Source organism: Oryctolagus cuniculus, chromosome 17 (assembly GCF_051225735.1).
Source record: "Oryctolagus cuniculus isolate XC-2025 breed Fujian yellow rabbit chromosome 17, ASM5122573v1, whole genome shotgun sequence".
NCBI classification, from domain to species: Eukaryota; Metazoa; Chordata; class Mammalia; order Lagomorpha; family Leporidae; genus Oryctolagus; species Oryctolagus cuniculus.
The window spans coordinates 21,299,291-21,314,619 of NC_142883.1; the positions used below are offsets into that span (position 1 = coordinate 21,299,291).

Sequence of the window (15,329 nt, forward strand, 5' to 3'; positions counted from 1 at the left end):
CATTTACAATACCATAATGTGCTGAGGTCTGCCTTTTTGTGCCTGCTTCTATTTTAAGTATTGTCCAAATTGAAGGAACTGTGGCTCTGTATCTCACACAGGAACAGGAAGATAAAGCATTGGAGGATGAAAGAATGGCTCATCTTGAGCTCAGAGTGTCAGGGGTGCACTCTGAGCAGGGAGGGCAGATGACACTGAAACAAAAGAGCCAGGGAAATTGCGCCTGTAGGGGCAAAGAGCTGATTCCATGGAAATCATGTAAGCACCTGTTCTCAAAACCAAGGCTAGCAACATCATGCCACAATCAGAATGTCTGATAACACATCACTAATGAGATGAACAATGGCAACAAAAAATTTCTGGACATGGTGATGGCAGCTCCCAGTCTCCCAGCCTGGAGGCAGGCAGGCTCCCCCAGAAGACTTCTAGAACCTCACGCTGCTAGAAACCCAGGGGGAGCCCCAACCCTCTGGCACCAGGGGCTGCTGCGGCTGTGGCTCCCTCTGCTCTGAGCAGGGCTCTGGCCAAGGCCCCTGCCAGGAGACCTGCCGCCACCCCAGCTGCTGCCGGACCACCTGCTGCTGCTCCAGCTGCTGCCAGACTTCCTTGCTGCTGGATCACCTGCTGTCGCCCAGTCTCCTGTGGCTCCTCCTGTTGTTGAGTCACTCCTGGCCAGCAGCCCCGAGTCGGCCAGTCTGCTGACTCCTCATTTCCTTGGTTTACTGCACCTGGCCTTGTGGTGATCTGTCACTATGTCTGTTCATCCCATCGGTCATGCCACCAAGCAACTGTTTTAAAAAGCAACAACTTAGGGGCTGGAGCTGTGGTGTCACGGGTAAAGCCGCCATCTGCAATGCTGGCATCCCATATGGACTCCAGTTTGAGTTCCGGCTGCTCCACTTCTGATCCAGCTCCCTGGTATGGCCTGGGAAAGCAGTGGAAGATGGCCCAAGTCCTAGGGCCCCTGCACCCGCATGGGAGACCTGGAAGAAGTTCCTGGCTCCTGGCTTCGGATTGGTGCAGCTGTGGCCATTGCGGCCAATTGGGAGTGAACCAGCAGATGGAAGACCTCTCTCTCTCTCTCTCTCTCTCTCTCTCTCTCTCTCTCTGCCTCTCCTTCTCTCTCTGTGTAACTCTGACTTTCAAATAAATAAGTAAATAAATCTTTAGAAAAAGCAACAGTTTAAACTAATTTCACACAGAACCCATGGCCGTGGCGTTCAGTCAGGGGGCCAGCTGTCACACTGCTTGGTTGGGACAGACTCCTGCTCTTACAACTGCTGTGCTTGATTTGGCCTCTGCAGTGAATTCTGTGAGCTAGAGTGACTGTGTCTCAATAAATATTTGTGGTTTGTGGTACTTAGCTATTTTTGGGTGCTATTTATTTAGGGAAAAGTAAACAAAGAAAACTGATTTTTGCGTCTATCGATCAAAGCCTAGAAAATGCAAAGCAATTCATTCCGCCCGCCAAACCAGACTGCTCACCTTACCTCCCCTTGCATCTGCTGGGAGAACAAGAGCTTCCTCTCTACTCTAACTGAGCCGTGGACGGCGCAGCGAGCTCTCAGGCTCTGAGCAGAACGAGGCCCTCACCTCTCAGGTGACCCGCTGAGCAATCCTGGATGTAAGGGAGGTCATAGGTCAGGTAAGGAATCTACTCTGTTGGAGAAGAGTAACATTTAGATGTAGTGATTGACCCAGAGAAATAAAATATGCCAAGTTCGAAAATTCAGGGGACTATGTAGAGCTCACAATCACACAAAACCAAGTAAAAGGGAATCATAGGATGCCGAATATTCATATTAATATGAAGAGAATTCTTTTTAAAAGGTATCAAAGCCATTGCAGTCATTTAAAGGAGGGGCTACTTCCAAGTTATCTCCCTGCCTTCAGACAGAGAGCTGGACATCACTACATACCCAGATGGCGTTGGGACTGGGGCTCAATCAGATTGGCCTTGATAGTGACCTCCTGGTGATACTGTGTCCCAAAAAACAAAAACAAAAACAAAACAAAAAAATGGCTCTCCTATTCTTATAAACACTTGGATGTATATTTAAATTAAGTGTAAAACTGTTGTGAAAATGAGGAAAAACAATAATGACAATGTAGCCGAGACTTTAATGCATTGTTTAAAAATGATCATTTGAGGGGCTGGTGCTGTGGTGTAGTGGGTAAAGCTGCTGCCTGAGGTGCTGGCATCCTATATGGGTGCTGGTTTGATTCTCGGCTGCTCCACTTCTGATCCAGCTCTCTGCTATGGCCTGGGAAAGCAGTAGAAGATGGCTCAAGTCCTTGGGCCCTGCACCCGTGTGGGAAACCTGGAAGAAGCTCCTGGCTCGTAGCTTCGATTGGTCCAGCTCCGGCTATTGTGGCCATTTAAGGAGTGAACCAGAGGACAGAAGACTTTCTCTCTCTCTCTCTCTGCCTCTCTTTCAAATAAATAAATGTTTTGAAAAAAATAATCATTTAAAAAACACAATAACATGGAGAATTTGGGAAGCAACCTGATAAATTTAGATACAATGGATCAGTAGACATTTATGTGTCATGCCTACGAAGTTGAGTTCCATGATTTTCACATAGACCCGTAATGTTCACACACTCTATCAGGCGACAAAGAAAGCCTCAATAGTAGAAACAATATAAGCCTCTCCTGTTCCATCAGTAACCAGAGAACAGCACATCCAAGCACGCTCTTGCAGCCTTCCCTTCTCTTAGTTCTTTCTGAGTAAGTCAGTCTACATGGAGAGTTGATGCTGCATCATGGGACAGAGATGGTCTAAAGAAATGGCACAGCTCATTTCTCTTTCCTAGTTGAAATAATTTAAACTTACAGAAAAATTTCAACAATATTTCACAGTTTTTTTAATGCCCAGATGATGCTCCACCACTGCTACACATCAGCACTTCCTCCCTCCAGGACACTGTCCCCACAGCCGGAGGAGGACTCCAGGTCAAGCTGCCGCTCTCGTGAGCCGTGCTGTGGTGACCTTCCTGGAACTCCTGTCTTGGAGCACTGTAAGCTGGTATCTGCTGAGTGCACTACTGGCAGTGAGGTTACTCCATCAAAAGGCATGGAAATTTCAAGATCTGGTTAGCTAATCTGAGATATCATTAGATATGATTTACGATACCATTAAGATAATGTTAAATTTAATATTTTGTTAAATTACTATCCAAAGAAGAGTCTTCAATTTAGACCCCATCATCCATTATGAAAAAATTTCCTTATAACTTTGCTTATTAAAGTTTTAAAATTAAACATTTTACATTTATCATTACAGATAGCAACTATTCACTCTTGAATCCCCAGGGCACATGGTAGGACTTGACACACAGTAGGTATTCAGTAGATGATCTGATGAATGAATACTTTTTTTTCTATTGAAATTTTCTAAATTGTAAGACTGAGCAACCTTCAAATGCTCAAAAAACATTTATATTGCCTTTTTAGTGAAATGACTATTGATGTTCTTAGTTTTACTTTAAGGAACTTAGCTCATTTTCTGTTAGATTGATCAAGGTATTTGTCATTTATTCCCAGTTTGCTCTTTAGCCTTTTAAATTTTTTTTAATATTCACTTAAAATTTTTCCTTTTCTTTATTTCTATTAAATTTTCAGGCTCAAAAGAATTTTTCCCAGGATTTCATTTATTTCTTTGTTAAAAGAGAACAGATGCCGGCGCCGCGGCTCACTAGGTTAATCCTCCGCCTTGTGGCGCTGGCACACCGGGTTCTAGTCCCGGTCGGGGCGCCGGATTCTGTCCCGGTTGCCCTTCTTCCAGGCCAGCTCTCTGCTGTGGCCAGGGAGTGCAGTGGAGGATGGCCCAAGTGCTTGGGCCCTGCACCCCATGGGAGACCAGGAGAAGCACCTGGCTCCTGCCATCGGATCAGCACGGTGCACCGGCCACAGCGCGCCTGCTGCGGTGGCCATTGGAGGGTGAACCAACGGCAAAGGAAGACCTTTCTTTCTGTCTCTCTCTCTCACTGCCCACTCTGCCTGTCAAAAAAAAAAAAAAAAAAAAAGAGAGAGAGAGAGAGAGAGAACAGACTTCATATATCTCATAGGTGCAATTCTTAGAAGATAACCATATTTACCTCCCAGAAACACTGTCCTACACAAGGACTGGTGTGAGACATAAAGCTTTCGGGATGACACATGGAATGCTGAGTTTCATATGATGTATCACATGGCAATCAGTCTGATGAGTAAAGTTAAGAGTTTTTGAAATTAGGTGAGACACGAAAGAAAGAAGAAAAGGGGTGACTCAGGAGGAAATGCATTGGATGAACCCAAACAGAGAGAAAAAAAATGCATTCTAATGATTATCTAGATTGCCCCTAGTTGAGTAATTAGATAATTGCTTACTTGTTAAGATAAACAATAACAGGGAAATAGTCCTTAACCTGGTGACAGCAGCACCTCAGCTGGGTATAAAAGTGGACATGGGGAAAGGAGACATCCACACTTGAGAACCTCACTCTCTTGGAAACCCACCCAGAACCTCCATTCTCTGTCACAATGGTCAACTCTTGTGGCTCTGTCTGCTCTGAGCAGGGCTGTGGTGACTACTACCAGGAGGAATCCTGCTGCCGACCAGTCTGTCAGACCACCTGCTGCCGCCCAGTCTATCAGACCATCTGCCGCCCCAGCTGCGGAGTGTCCAGCTGCTGTCGCCCAGTCTGTCAGACCACCTGCCGCCCTAGCTGTGGTGTGTCCAGCTGCTGCCGCCCAGTCTGTCAGACTACCTGTGGTGTGTCCAGTTGTTGCCGCCCAGTCTGTCAGACCACCTGCCGCCCCAGCTGTGGTGTGTCCAGCTGCTGCCGCCCAGTCTGTCAGACCACCTGCGGTGTGTCCAGTTGCTGCCGGCCAGTCTGTCAGACCACCTGCCGCCCTAGCTGTGGTGTGTCCAGCTGCTGCCGCCCAGTCTGTCAGACCACCTGCCGCCCCAGCTGTGGTGTGTCCAGCTGCTGCCGCCCAGTCTGTCAGACCACCTGCCGCCCCGTCTGCTCTCAGACCACCTGCTGCCGTACAACTTGCTACCGCCCTAGCTGCTGAGTATCCTCTTGCAAAATCTCCTATCAACCATGAGCCACCATCATGAGTCTGAAAACATCAGATACTGATTTTTCCATGTGTTAAATGGTCTCCAGCTTTATTCTGTTACACCACTTAGCAGTTGGTGAAAGGGCATCCACCTCCATTATTTCCCACTCAAATCTCCCATGCAGCTCTTCACTACGTCTAGCCTCTGGTGTCTGACTATTGTACCTGCCCTGCTCTCCAAAACTATGTGTTAGCTATTCTTCAATAAATACTATCTTTATATCAGGAATTCTTGTATCTTCAACTATTTTTGGGGAGTTATTAGTTTATCTTCTAGTATTATTTTTCTCAAGATGAACATAAATTTGGATTCCTATGGCTAAGCAAGAAAACTGATTTCGCAAATACAATTCAATGCCTATATCACACAACAGACTTCCTTTATATATTTTCCAAAATAACATAATCCACCTTATTTAAGTAATAATAATTTTCTTAATAAAATGAGGGATTGCCTGGAAGTTCATTACACTATTGGGCTCTGGAGGTCATATCAAGATACATGAGGCATAAGGGCCCTCTACAAGGAACTCACCACTTAATCTCGTAAATTAGGTGGAGTATGTTGGGTAGTACTGCTCAGAAAGGGGGCTTTCTGTTTAGAAGAGTAATATGGAAGGAATGATTTTTTATACATTGAATGAGTTAAATCAGTAAACCCAGGGGCAGTGTGCAGGTCACAAGCTCACAGGGTGAAGAGGTGGGGAAGGAGACAGGGAAGTTTACATTCTTATGATGACAAGGGTGAGGTGAGCCAAGAAATCAGTTGTTGTGGCCCAGTGTGGCAGGGACTCAGCCTTGCTGGCCTCACCCCAACCCCCTTCATGCTAATGATACTGTGCTCAAAACGTCACAGGCAAAGGAGGAAGCTCTGAGTCAGAGGTGGACCACACCTATAAAAGGACAGCTTCCCTTGGCCAAAGGTCTACATTGGAGTGAGTGAAGAGGCTGGATGGTGGGCAGGGGTGAGGCTTCCAGGGGGAAGAGCTGTGTGCAGAGATCCACACGCAGGACAGTCTTGGACCCTGCGGCCCCCTGGCCGCATCGTGGCAGACCTGGCCACATCCAGGTGAGCAAACCAACACCTCCTCCCGCCCCGATGCCACCCTCGTCTTGCCCGATGCCACTCCCACAGGGAAAGCGGATACTCGAGCAAAATAAGTGAGTCAAAGGTGTAAAGAAGTAAATTCTCTTTCGGGGAGGACTGAGAAAACATGACAGCTATCCTAAACTGGGAAACCACATCCTTCTAGCCATGATGATGATTCCGAGATCATGAGCTACAGAGAGGGGTGCAGAAAGCCGCGATGCCAGACATTTACAGTCAGTGGAAACCACTGAGAATGACTGGAAGCCAAGTGGCTCTCGGGCAGGGCCGTGGGAGGTTATGGCTAGCAATACTGACAGCTGTCTGGCTGTTGTGGGCTTGATTACCAAGCAATGCATTTATGCTCACTGCTAATAGCTTCAACAGCTGTCTGTTATGGGCAAAGCAAACTGTCAAGGAGGGCTACCCTTGTAGGCTCCATCCAGCTTGTGCTGCAGCACTGACATCCACCTCCTATCCTGACAACTGAAGATGCTTGATCTCAGCCAACATAGCTTGGCATCAGGCCGGCCAGTTCATCTCTGTTCTCCTGCAACTACCCTTTGTTTTTGAGAGTACAGATTAATCACACCTTCTCCTGTCTTTGAGAGAATTTCCATTCCATAACTGACTAATAGCAAATGTCCAAGAATTATAGACTTTAGTCAGAAGCAAAGTTCAGTTGAAAAAGAATCAGCGAAAATTAAACTACTATCAGATACCAGCAGAGTAATAGGACATCAGTCCCAAAGAAAATCACATCCTTAAGTTCAATTCTTTACTGCTGTTAGCTACCTACAGTAAGGCAGTAATTGCTGGATCTGCGAGGTTCCCATTGCTGCACCTCTCACTTGTTAATATACACGTGCATGCACACACATCTGTTTCTAGTGGCAAGGACTGAGAAAGCCATCCAAGCATACTCGGTGTGTTTGTGACTTTGTTCTTATACCAATTGTTTTGTTGAATATAAAAAATCTAAATTCATTTTGTTTAATTTTTACTTTAGTTCTACCGTTCCTTATACCAACTGCAGTGGTCAGATTTCTGTTACCACTTGTCCTCTTGTAATCACTTCTCTCGTGTCTCTTCCCTCTCATTAATCCCTACTAAACACTGATACATTCTCCATTTCTATAATTTTCTCATTTTAGGGAATAATTAGACATGGCCACATTCAGTATATAAGTTTTTGGAATTGCATTTCCCTACCCAATATAAATCGCTGATTCATTCAGACCACTGAGTATCCCAACAGTCCATCCCTTTTTGTTTTATTTATTGCTGAGAAGTATGCATGCTTGAGTGTGTCACAGCTTGTTTAGCAACACACCCACAGAAAGACACCTGGGTTGTTCCCATCTGTTGGCTATTACGGATAAAGTTGCTATAAATACCTACCTACAGGGTTATTGTGCACACACAAAACTCCTTTTCTCTGGAATAAATGCCCAGGAATGCAACTGCTGGGTCATTGCATATTTAGTTTGCTAAACTGCCTTTTCAGGTGGTTGCACCATTTTACATCCCCACCAGCAGTGTATGAGTGGTGCTGTTTCTCCAAGTCCTTACCAGCATGTTCTGTATCACTCACTTTGTAGCCACTAGGACAGGTGTGTAGTGACAACTGCTCGTGGCTTTAACATGCATTTCTCAATTAGTTAATGATGTGCTCATCCCCTCCTGTGCTTGTTCACCTTTTGTACTTCTTTAGTGAAATGCCCATTCATATTTTATAGACTAACTGGAATATTTTCTTTTTTTACTGTTGAGTTTGAGAGTTCTTTATATTTTAGACACTGGCCCTTTGTCAGATATGTTAAAAGATGTTGTTAAAAACATAAAAAGACAATGTAGAGTAATGTAGAGTAATGTAAGAGTACTCTACATTGTCTTTTTATGTTTTTAACAACATCTTTCACAGAGCAAAGGGTTTTCATTTTGATGAAGTCCTATTTATCCATTCTTTTTAAGGGATCATACTTTGAGTGTGAAGAATGAAAATCCTTTTCCTAATGCTAACTCTCAAAGATTTTCTCTTATGTTTTCTTCTTGAAGTTTTACAGTTTTATGTCTTGTATTCGTGTTTTTTAAAAAATAAAGTTTGAGATTTAAGTAGAACTATAAGTATCTATATCGTCTCTATCTGTATCGTCTCTACCTCTCTGTCTCTCTCTATCTCTATCTGTCTCTATCTCTATCTCTCTATCTCTATCTCTATCTCTATTTCTATCATCTCTAGATTCAATAGGATATTGGAAGAGTCTTCATTACAGAAAATGCTGGAGCTCAGAAGAGGGTCTATACATCCTGGTTTTTTGTTTTTGGTTTTTTGTTTTTTTTTTTTTTTGATGGATACCAAAAGAAGCAAATGAAAGGATCAACCAGTCTACAAGCCCTGCTGTCCGCACAGAACTTCCAATTGGCGTTTCAGTGCCATGTAAATAACTCTGTAGGTTTTTCAGAAATGTCTCCAGTCTCAAATATTGATACCAAATTAAAAAATAAATTAATACAGAGTAAAATGACTGGCAGAAATAGAAAATACAGAGCAGAATAGAACTAAAAAATATAAAACAATAAGTGTACCCTTATGAAATTTTGCATCTTTTACAGGCTCATTGTAAGGTAAATTGAGGAGGTGAATATAAGTACTGGAGATATTAATTCACTGTGGCTCAACAGGAAGCTGATCAGAAGGGAATCACGTCACTCTGACCCAAGTCTTGACTCTCAGCAGGTGGAAGTATTCTTCAGCTATGATTCTTAACTGTGTCTACATGTATCAGAAAGAAGCTGAAGACATTGTTCTCAAAAGCCCTAGCCAACCAAAGTAGTCGAGCCTGCCTCCTTGTTCTCTGAGTTATTGGAATTCTTACTGTTTATATAATTAAACTGTAGAACTTAGAATTTTATTATAAATGTTATCAGTAAGGGTATCTGGGCTTGGGGCACATGGGAAGCCTTTGTGTCATTGCACAATTTTTGCTTTGTAAATTCAAAACTGTTCTGGAATAAAGCATTTTTTTTTTTTTAAAAAAGCTCTAACACAATTTAAATGCTTGCTTATGTCCCCAGAGTTTTCACTGAGTATCTGCACAATTGTGCTGTGTGCCAAGGACTTTGATTAATGCTGGGCGTTCAAGGACGAGGAAGGTGAGTGCAGCTCTGTGGCTGAGATGGATCGAGCTCGGCCGAACCACGGTAACCACCAAGAAACCGCAGGGCCGGGAGAAGGCGTCATAGATGCGGCATCGGGGTTGAGATCTTGTGAGATAATAATACGATACAGGGTCATGGTTGCTCAGACTTGGACATGATTGCCAAGTGCAGGGTACGGAAGTTCTGCTTCCAAGGCGAGACAATGAGGGAGAGGGAAGAGAGGCTGGAGATGGGCTTGGCTACAGTTTGAGCATGCAGTTGAATTCCCAGGCAGACGTTAATGGTACAGGGGAGGTGAAGCCTTGATGCAGTGGTGGTGTTTGGCAGGACGGCCCACGGAAGGTCCTTAGGTCTGGGGCTGTGCCCCATGGAAGGCAGTGCTCACGGAGGGTCAGGCATGAGCCTGAGTCCAGCCCAATCCCCATCTCGGTCTGCTTGCTGCTTCTCCTCTGATGACCGTTCCTCTGCACCTGCTCCACTACTGCCTCCAAGGCCTTTGCGGATGACCAAACCAATGGGGCCACCTTCTTCAGGAGCCTGTGTCAAATGTTCAGTAGTGAAAACATGACTGATCTGGCATTGGACAGGTAGGTTAGCGGAGGATGTCAGTGCCATGTTAAGGAGTTAGGGTTCCTCCTGCAGGCTCTGGGCAGTCTATAGCTTTTCAGCTTTAGGTTGCTCCCAAACCTATCAGGGGCACAGAAAATCTGGAAAAATAACACTAACAGGAAATCACAGTTCATGAGATCTGTTTGTTGACTAAGTCAACTCTTCCATTTTTTTTAATATTTGACTTTATTTGAAAAATACTGAGAAGATGGAAGTGTCTCCAATCATCCTAACATTTAAAAAGTCATACAATGGGGGCTGGCACCGTGGCTCACTTGGCTAATCCTCTGCCTGCGGCGCCGGCATCCCATATGGGCGCCTGGTTCTAGTCCTGGTTGCTCCTCTTCCAGTCCAGTTCTCTGCTGTGGCCCAGGAGGGCAGTGAATGTTCCAAGTGCTTGGGCTCCTGCACCCGTGTGGGAGACTAGGAGGAAGCACCCGGCTCCTGGCTTCAGATTGGCTCAATGCTGGCCATAGCGGCCATTTGGGGGGTGAACCAACGGAAGGAAGATCTTTCTCTCTATTTCTCTCTCTCTCTCTGTCTATAACTCTACCTGTCAAAATTAAAAAAAAAAGTCATACAAAGTCAGAATGAAAACCTGCTCCATTACCTACCTCTAATTCCTATTACTTAGATGCATAGATACCAACTCTGACTTCTTCCGATGCTTACACAAACATGCCTGTGTGTAAACAGTGTATACACCTATAATAATCCCCCCGACATGGGATCATGTGGTATATTCATTCATTCATTCATTCAACAAGCATCTGTTGAAGGCCTACTGCATACCATGCACTACTCAACTGGGCACATAACCCCAAACAAGTCTGTATTCTAGCGGACAGCACTGACAACGAGTAAGAGAATGAACAAGGTGATTTCTAATAAATTAAGTGCTAGGAAGAAAATTAACAGAGTCCAGGGGCCGGCATTGTGGCACAGCAGGTTAAGCCGTCACTTGCAATGCTGGCATCCCATATCAGAACACCAGTTCCAGCCCCGGGTAACCTGCACCCTGCTAATGCACCATGGCTCCATGTGGGAGACCATTTGAGTCGAGGCCTGAGTGACGCTGAGAAGCGAGTAGTCGTGATCCACAGACCGAGTCCTCTGGCAGAGGAGCTGATGAGACACTGAGTGTGGACAGGGGCAGAGGAGCCACTGGTGTGGCTGGAGCACGGGGCGTGAGGGCAGGTGGGGGTCTGTAGGAGAGGCAGATGGGAACCGGTGCTGCAAGGGCGTCAGAGCTCACCACCTTGAAGATGAGCCATTACAGGGTTTTAAGGACAAAAATGGCAATTTTATATTTGTATTTTAAAGATAACTTTGGATGATGTCTGAGAGCAGGCTGAGATAAGCAAAGGAGAGACTGGTCGAGATGATGACGCTGGTGGGAAGGGGAGGAAGAGAGGCGTTCAGGCGGAGAGCGGCGATGGAGGTAGGCGGGACTTCTCTGGAGACGCAGTGGAGACCACTGGCGCCCAGACGCTCACCAGCCTTCCAGTCTTTACACACAGGCTCCAGCCCTGCAAGGACCATTTCTATCCTTATTTGTGACAATCAAGTAAGAGAAAATAGTATTTTATTGTTTTAAGGTGCATTTTCTTAATCCTAAGTTTCATGTCCTTTCTTACGTCCATTTCCTGTTTGCATCTATTCTCTCTCGAGCCCACCATTCTAACATTGCTTGCTGTATTTTCTTTTTCTTCTTTTAAAGACTTATTTATTTGTAAGGCAGAGTAGAGAGAAAGAGAGAGAGAGAGAGAGATATGAAGCCAGGAGCCAGGAGCTTCCCCCAGGTCTCCCACGTGGGTGGCAGGGGCCCCAGCACTTTGGCCATCCTCCAGTGCTCTCCCAGGTGCACTACCAGGGAGCTGTATCAGAAGTGGAGCAGCCAGGACTCAAACCGGCAACCATATGGGATGCTGGTGCCGCAGGTGGCAGCTTTACCTGCTATGCCAAGTGCTGGCTTCGCTCGATATTCTTTTATTGTATACAGTTAAGGTGTACATGATTTTTTGATATCTATCTCTCTATCCATCCATGCAATGAAATGATTACTTCAAACAGATGAACGTACCCATCTCCTCATGTGGTTACTGTGTGTGTGTGCGTGTGTGTGTGTGTAACAGCACCTGAAATCGACTTTCCTGGCAAATTTCCAGTGCACATACAATATTTTTAATTAAGTCATTATGCTGCATAATAATCTCTAGACTTACTTGTTTTCTTGCTGTTAAGCTGTTTGTGTTCCTTACATATTTTTGGACATTAACTCCTTATCAGATATATGGTCTGTAAATGTTTTCTCCTAGTCTGTACACTGCCTCTTCATTTTCTAAGTTGTTTGTTCCTCTGTGCACACGCCTTTTCGTGTGATGCCATCCCACTCATTTATGTTTGCTTTTACTACCCGGGCTTCATGTGTGATACCCACAAATTCATTGCTAAAGCCGATGTCAAGGACCTTTTCTCCTATGCTTTCTTCTAGGAATTTTATGGTTTCAGGTCTTATACGTCTTTACTCCATTTAGACTCCTTTTTATGCGTAGGTAAGGTAAGATTGCAATTTCATTCTGTTGCAGGTGGATATGCAATTCTCCCAACACCATCTGCTGAGGAGACTCCGCCTTCCCTTGTGGGAGAGGAGGACCTGCCTCTCCAAGCTATGAAGGGCTTTTGAGCTGAAGACCACGAAGGAAAAGCAGATTCAGGAACACTCTCTGCCCTACCTCCATCTGCCTAAAAGCAGACGTGGGTTTGTAAAGACAAAACGATGTGTGCTGTTCTCTACCTGGCAGATCAAAAGTTAACAACTGAGGATTTTTTAGACCCTGCATGAACAAGCTTCACTGGTTAACTTTGTCTGCTGTTATCTTCCTTTCTTGTGTGTCACCCAGAAAAACTCAAAGCCTTCTGCTTTGTCTCGTTACTTCTCTAAAAACTGACTATTCCTTGTTGAAGATAATATATGAGTTGGAACCCAATGCCACATCATTATCTTAGGGTCTCTCTCATTCCTGGTCCTCTTGTTGAAAATCAGTTGGCTGCATATGCCTGTGCTCCTGTCTGGGCTCTATTCTATTCCATTGGCTTCTAAGCCTGTTTTTTTAACCAGTACTGCACTGTTTTGTTTACTACAACTTTGTACTATACTTTGAAATCAACAAGTGTGATGTCTCCAATTTTTTCATCTCTCATTTAGCTAATGACATGCATTGAACTGATTGTTCTCATATGTTAAAGCAATATTTTAAAAAATTTATTTATGTATTTACTTATTTTAAAGGCAGAGCAACAGAAAGATAAATGAGTGAGAGTGAGTGAGAGAGAGATAGAGAGACAGTGAGAGAGACAGAGGGAGATGGGCATTCCATGTGTTGGTTTACTCCCTTAATGCTGGCAACAGTCAGGGCTGAGTCAGGCCAAAGCCAGGAGCCCAGAATTCCATCTGGGTCATGCAAAAGAGTTAAGAAGAACATGGTGCGGAATGTTCTCGACATGTCTATCACATCCCTTCAGTCCATAGTGTTGATTAGGAACACTGTTTGTTTACTGATTTTCTGCCTAGACGTTCTATCCTCTCTTGAAAGGAGGGTAATGACATCTACTGTTACTGCATTGATGTCTATATCTCTCTTCAGATCTTCCATTCTTTGTTTTATATTCTAAGGTGCCCTGATGTTGGAGTTTAAAGATATATAGGTATTTTAATCTCTTATGAACCTTTTTATTATTCTTACTGAATTTCATGATTTCCATTGAGTTAACCCTTTTATAACTATGTAATGATTTTTGCTGATCTAGATAGTTTTTGGCTTAAAGTTGTCAGATGTAAGGGTGGCCATTCCTGTTCTGATTTGTTTGCAAGGAAGATCTTTTCCTATCCCTTCACTTTCTGTCTATGTGTGTCCTTGGATCTAAAGTGGGTTTCTGGGGGCTGGTGCCATGGCTCACTTGGCTAATCCTCCACCTGTGCTACTGGCACCCCATATGGGTGTGGGTTCTAGTCCCGGCTGCTCCTCTTCCAGTCCAGCTCTCTGCTGTGGCACGGGAGGGCAGTGGAGGATAGCCCAAGTGCTTGGGCTCCTGCACCCACGTGGGAGACCAGGAGGAAGCACCTGGGTCCTGGCTTCAGATTGGCACAATGCCAGCTGTAGCGGCCATTTGGGGGGTGAACCAATGAAAGGAAGACCTTTCTCTCCGTCTCTCTCTCTCACTGTCTAACTCTATCTGTCCAATAAAAAAATAAAGTGGGTTTCTTTTAGGTAGCATACAGTTGGATCTTGTTATTTTCTAATCCATTTAGCCACTATATATCTTTTTATTGGGGGGATTTTGTTCATTCACATCTAAAGTAATTATTGGTAGAAAATGATTTACTACTGCTGTTTGGCTGACTATCTTCTGTTCCTTTGTCCATCTTTTTTTATCCCTTGCTCTTTTGTATTTCATTGTGCACGTGTGCTTGTATTGACAGCTTCCAGTTCCTCTTGTTTCTGTGTGTGTAACTTCTAAAGATATTTTCTTTATGGTGGTTAAGGGATTATATAAAATATAAAATATATTATAGTCACTACAATTTATATTAAGCTGATAACTTCACTTGCAAACAAAAACTCACTGCTTTTACGACTGCTCTTCCCACATCATACATGCTTATTGTCCCAATGTGTATCTGGTTATATTACATATCCATCAACATACCTGAGTTGTAGCTGTTTTTAATATCTTGACATTTTAATTTTTATTGGTTTCTGGAGATTTATTTTGTTCTTTTGTTTGGAACAAATTTCTCTGTCATTTTCCTTGACTCTTATTAAAATTATGTGTTTGTTTACTTGAGAGACAGTGAGAAAGAGACAGAGGAAGAGGCAGAGAGAAATAACTCTCACTCCTGGTTCATTTCCCAAATGCCTTCAATGACCGGGCTGGGCTGGCACTAGAGCTGGGGTCTGGGAACACAACCAAGCCGCCCGTAGTGGTGGCAGGAATCCAGTCACTAGAGCCATCATTGCTGTTTCCCAGGTATTGCACTCAAGGACACAATGTCCAGTACTCTGATAGGGCATGCAAGAGTGTTAACACTAGGCCAAATGCCTGCCCTCATTTCTGCTTTTTAAAAGAGGAAATCTGTCTATATCCCTCAGAAATGAAATAAGAACAATCTGGGTGTCCCAAGGACTCTCCTGTCTGTCCACTGATCAGTGTGAGTTGCTTTCCAGTGCTATGAATCATAATATCTGCACTGGACCTGTGATCAAATCTTTTATCCATAAGCAATGCTATGAAAACTATGGTCAAGGTAAGACCTACTGTTGTACCTGAGCGAGTGCAAACAAAGGAGCACCACAGATT

General features: G+C 44.2%; 3 protein-coding genes across 4 annotated transcripts in view; 1 reads left to right on the forward strand and 2 right to left on the reverse strand.

Moving 5' to 3' along the window:
- The window catches only part of LOC138843225 (uncharacterized), a 49,628-nt gene that overhangs the window by 22,881 nt on the left and 11,418 nt on the right, over positions 1 to 15,329 (reverse strand). The window lies entirely within an intron of this gene.
- Positions 1 to 15,329, reverse strand: part of LOC103345078 (uncharacterized) — a 224,550-nt gene that overhangs the window by 5,766 nt on the left and 203,455 nt on the right. The window lies entirely within an intron of this gene.
- LOC100342656 (uncharacterized) lies at positions 4,427 to 5,333 on the forward strand. The gene has a single exon (XM_017349327.4). It carries the CDS (start codon positions 4,526 to 4,528, stop codon positions 5,060 to 5,062), a length of 537 nt encoding a protein of 178 aa, XP_017204816.3. The 5' UTR covers positions 4,427 to 4,525; the 3' UTR covers positions 5,063 to 5,333.